The sequence below is a fragment of the Egretta garzetta genome, unplaced genomic scaffold (assembly GCF_000687185.1).
Source record: "Egretta garzetta isolate BGI_Z169 unplaced genomic scaffold, ASM68718v1 scaffold188, whole genome shotgun sequence".
NCBI lineage: Eukaryota > Metazoa > Chordata > Aves > Pelecaniformes > Ardeidae > Egretta > Egretta garzetta.
In genome coordinates, this window is record NW_009260622.1 from 4,240,474 (window position 1) to 4,245,168 (window position 4,695).

The following is a 4,695-nucleotide window of genomic DNA, read 5'->3' on the forward strand; positions in this document are numbered from 1 at the left end:
CCCCCGGCCGTGTCACCCTCCCGCCATCCCACCCTCCCGGAGGGCTGCGGACACCGAGAGCCGCCAGGACGGCGCGCTCTGTAACTTCCACAGAAACGAGCCCACCCCAAAGGCCCCCCGGCCCCCTTACAGATTGTCCTGCTCCCCTCTTAGAGCTTACACTGCCGCTTGCTCTCCGGCCTTTTTTGGCCTCTCCCATCACGGCTTATAGCAAACACAAAGACACTGGGAATTACTTGTTAAAACCTATCTATGGTTTGCTCAAGAACCAATATACGCTCCCCCCTCTTCTTTCAGGGATAGATTAAAGGATGAGAAGTCATGTGTGAGAGCAGAGACAGAAAAGGGAAAGCAGCAATAGTTGCTTGGAACCAACTTTTCTGAGTTACAGCAATAACTTCATTAATACATAAATTCCATGGCTAGCTGCATGCCTGACCTTCCAGCGGCCTTCTAGTGGCCTTCAGGGAAGCCCTCAGCTAGTTGCATTCCTTCCAAATTCTGTCAATCAGCCATAAACTTTATGTGCATCATATTCCCATGACCAAAGTAAGCACTTTTGTTCTCAAAATAACAGTTTAAATACTTCCAGAGGGCCGAGGTGACAGCTTTGAAAGACAGATGCAAGCCATTGCCTCCACCTGTATTTCGCACTAGAGCTTCTGGCCAAAAAAACATCCATTCAGTGAGAAAAAAAATCTGTTCTTTTACTTCAGCTGTCAGAGTGGCGCTATGGATGAACAGTAAACAGGGAGCTGCTTGTATTCTCTGGCTGCTCCAATGGCTTTTTTTCTAAAACATGTTACAACATCAGGAATAGGTGACAAAATGACTCAGAAAAAGGGCCCGGAAAGAAAAAGTATTTACAGTTTGAAGTATAAACACCACAGAGCAGTACAAACCAGATCTGTAATTAGGAAGAGGATCAGAGAGTTGTTTGGTACAACTGCAGTCTGTGCCAGTTGACTGATTGGTATTGATACTGCAGAGGAAAGATTAAGCTTATTGTGTAAATCTGTAGCTGGAACGTACGAAGTACTCTGTGTGACAAACACAACCATGCCATTAAACAAAAATAAATAAAAGAGGAAGAAATGAAAAATTTCAAACATGCTGCTATGAAGGAGTCATGTCTGCAGCGTGAGCAGAGGCACAACTGCTCCTGCTAACATCGTATCAGCGCATCTCGACTGGTCGGTGACTTAGCAGGTGCTCCAGGGCACCGCCTTTGGAGAAACCTGTGCCAAGGTGGCATCCGAAGCATGAAGCAATGTAAAATGAAATGACTTCTTGTGGGATAAAAGATGAAGAGATCTCTTGGGAAAAGCAGCTTGACATTAAAAAACCACGGCAAAGCAAGATAAAGCACAGGCGTCACAAAGGCTGCATAGAAGGCTTGAGTGGGGAAAGAATTTAAGTTTCACAGTTTGGGTGTCAGATTAAATACAAAATTTTTGGATGTCAAAGTGCAATCTCAGTGTTGATATTAAAAAAAGTCCTTGCAACACAGACACGCAGTGTTAATGATGTTGACAAATCTCTTCTTCTCACCACTCACATCCTTGGCTCTATTTTTGCTGTGCATTGAGCTTCAACACTTCACGGTCAATGAATTTTCGCTTGAGTTTCCATTCTCGTGCACTACCTAGCTCACTAGTATTTTTACCGTAAGTAAAAATATTCCTGAGTTTCTGCACCATATCACATTTTCTTAAGTCTTTTTCATCCCAATGCTGTCCCTTCTTTTCAAACTGATGTATTTCCAGTCTTCTATTAGGCAGCAATCTGCAACAATGTCATTATTGCTTAATTTTGACTCTTCCTCTCCCTTGGAAGGAATATTTTCCTCCTGCAGTAACAAACCCACCTCTCCTTGGTTCACTTTGGCAGGGAGACAAAAGAGGACTGCCTCGGGGTGACAGTCTAGCATATTTTCAGCAGCTCCTGTATTTATGGCTGCATTTTCTTTTCTGCAATTCACAAATCAAAATAACGATCTTTCCCACAGTGCAGTTAAGGACTACATGCACACCAGGAGCTACTTACTACAAGAAAATAAATACTGGAGCCAGAAAGAAGGATCAGACCCACATTTTCTTAGTATAAGATTTTTTCATATATTACAAAAGTACAGTTTCAATAATGTAGAAAAATAGGAAATTATTTGGAAAGTGCTTGCAAAACACAAGCACTTCCTCAAAAGGCATTAATTATCCAAACTACAACGCATAAACGATCCAAACATTCAGTGGACTGCTGAGACGGTCCCAATCAATATACTGGAAACAGACGATGAAAAAAATGGAAAAGTGTGGTTTTGCTAAAAGGTGTATCTCAAAACTGGGGAAAGCCAGGTCTCAATTACCATTCTGGAATCCAGCTTCACTTGTGTCAGTATCATGTTCCTTAGGTAAAGGAGGGAAAAAAGAAAAAAAAAAAAAAAGAAGAATTATTTTAACAATAGGGTGGAAATGTTAGCTTTTTGCCTTCGCTAGACTATTTGAGCAACAGGGAATACTTGTTAGTAGAAACAGCTGATCTGCCAATATGTTCCAAACAGATTTTGAAGCATCAAATTTACTATAAAGAATTATCTCAACACAGTACTGCTTGTGAGTAATGACGCTAGTTTCACATCTACCTGGCACACTTCATCTTCCCAAGGGCACACTGCCGTTACACAATGCACCGTTGATGAACTGTATTTAGCTGAAATTACCAAAACTACACTTGTATGTATTAATCTCCCAAATAAAATAAACATGAGACTTAATAAATTGAGCACTACACATTCTATACAGATTAACAGTCATAAGTACTCTGGATCACCCTCTGCCGGTCTAATTTATTATACAACAGAAGTCTTAACACATCACTGTACCTCTTGCCTGTGACAAGCATAGCTGCTACAAAGACGTATCAGCCTCAGTGCTGACACTACCAACTATTCACTTGTAATTCTGTTATTAAAAATACCTGATTCAGTTTCTTAAATTCAACCACTTGGAAGAAGATGTGCTCCAGGATATGTTTGGCATCTTGCTTCTCCTTTGGGAGTTTACTTGTTACTCCTAGGATATCACCGCATTTTCGTACATAAAACTCCAGGTCATCGTCAGTACCTAAACAAGTATCCCAAGGAAGAAGGCAGTTCAGTATCACACATATCTGTATCATCTGGACAAAAATGTACTAGGAATCTCATTTGTTGTTGGCATTCTGGGAGGTTAAGTCCTATAACTCGGTTCACTGAACCAGCCATGATGTATTCTTGCAGCTAGTACCTTCTCATCTTTTTAGATTTAAGGTGTGTTTATAATAACCTTAACGTTTTAACTTCAAAGCACAAACAGATGTGAAATAAATCAGCAAGAGTGCACAAAGCAATTTATGCATGATATAGGAAACAGCAGGCAGAAATGTAATAAAGTGTCGTGTAACAAACAAAGCAAAATGTCATGGCACATAAAGACATGTTATCAATTTCCAAGGCCTTCCAATTCCTTAGCCCAGGATGAGAAAACTTGGACTTTATATATCAATGCGTGAGCAATCAGTCTGCTTGCTTACATTTGTTTGTAATCTCTGCAAGACGAGCTTTCTCAGAGGAAAAAGTTTCATCCAAGTCAAACAGCTCCAGAGGGGGAGGAGGCAATTCTCTGAAAGCAGGTGGGAAAACCTTGAAGAGACAAATTAGCATGGTTTATTGCCAAATATTTTTCTTACACTTTACAGATCTCTAAGACAACAGTTTTGGACTTAGATTGGACTTGAAGAAACTTTTTTATAAAGTCAGAAGCAACTCCAAAGCCCACAGTGCAAAGGTACACTTTCAAAAAGTTCTATTTATATTTTATAAAAATAACTGAATATTCCACAAGCGTTTAGTCACAAGTATGCCAGAATTATCACCTTGCATCATAACTAGACATACTGCATTTGCAGTTTGTTTTTAGTTTTGCTGCATGAGATCCAGGTGATAGCCGAGAAAGCTGAGGCACTAAGCTCACCATAACAGCTCGCCTTGGAAACATATTCACACTAATTCTGGTAAGACTATTTTCTTTTTCATGCTGTCACCACTTACACCACAAATTTGACTTGTGTTTTTAAAGAGCAGCGCATGAGACACGACTTCCAGTTGCACCCCTGCAATAAGGATCCAAGTAACGTTTCCTCCGTGGCCAAGGTAAAGGAGGATGAAGCCATGATGACAAAACTCAAAGACACTTGCTTTTTAAAGTAAGTTTGACAGCACTGTAGTTTGTGTTGTTGCTGCCAGCCCAAATCTCTGCTGGTGAAAGTCTGGCCAGCCCTTGCTGTAAAAGACCAGTGCTCCGCTTTCTACTTCCCCAGAGGATGTGGGAGATGGAAGAAAAGTGGGACAGACTGGCTCCTCCCCTGGCAGCAGTCAGTCTATTACTTACACCACCACTGCTTTCTGAAATACAACATTCGGTTTTCACAGCAAAGGCTGAACCCCAGCAGCTCCGGGACTGGGAGCAGCTATTCGGCTGAAGGCTTATATACACAAGGCATTCTGCTACAGTACCAGATGCTACATTTTCAAGCTCTGTTGATAAAAATTAGAAGCATAAATAAGTGCTCTTTCTTAAAAGACAGTCCCTGCAATGTATTCCCCTCCCAAGTGACTATCACAACAGCATTTGTCACCTTTTTTTTTTTTTTTTTTTT

At 40.9% G+C, this 4,695-nt stretch overlaps 1 protein-coding gene across 1 annotated transcript in view; it reads right to left on the reverse strand.

Annotated features, from left to right (window-relative positions):
* Nucleotides 1–2,167: 2,167 nt before the first annotated feature.
* Nucleotides 2,168–4,695, reverse strand: part of IFT52 (intraflagellar transport 52) — an 11,482-nt gene continuing 8,954 nt past the window's right edge. The window contains exons 11-13 of the mRNA XM_009645464.2: nucleotides 3,571–3,679; nucleotides 2,977–3,122; nucleotides 2,168–2,405 (exon numbers count right to left, since the gene is read on the reverse strand). Of these exons, the coding sequence (XP_009643759.1) occupies nucleotides 2,358–2,405; nucleotides 2,977–3,122; nucleotides 3,571–3,679 (303 nt within the window). The 3' untranslated portion in view covers nucleotides 2,168–2,357. The remainder of the gene's footprint in view (nucleotides 2,406–2,976; nucleotides 3,123–3,570; nucleotides 3,680–4,695) is intronic.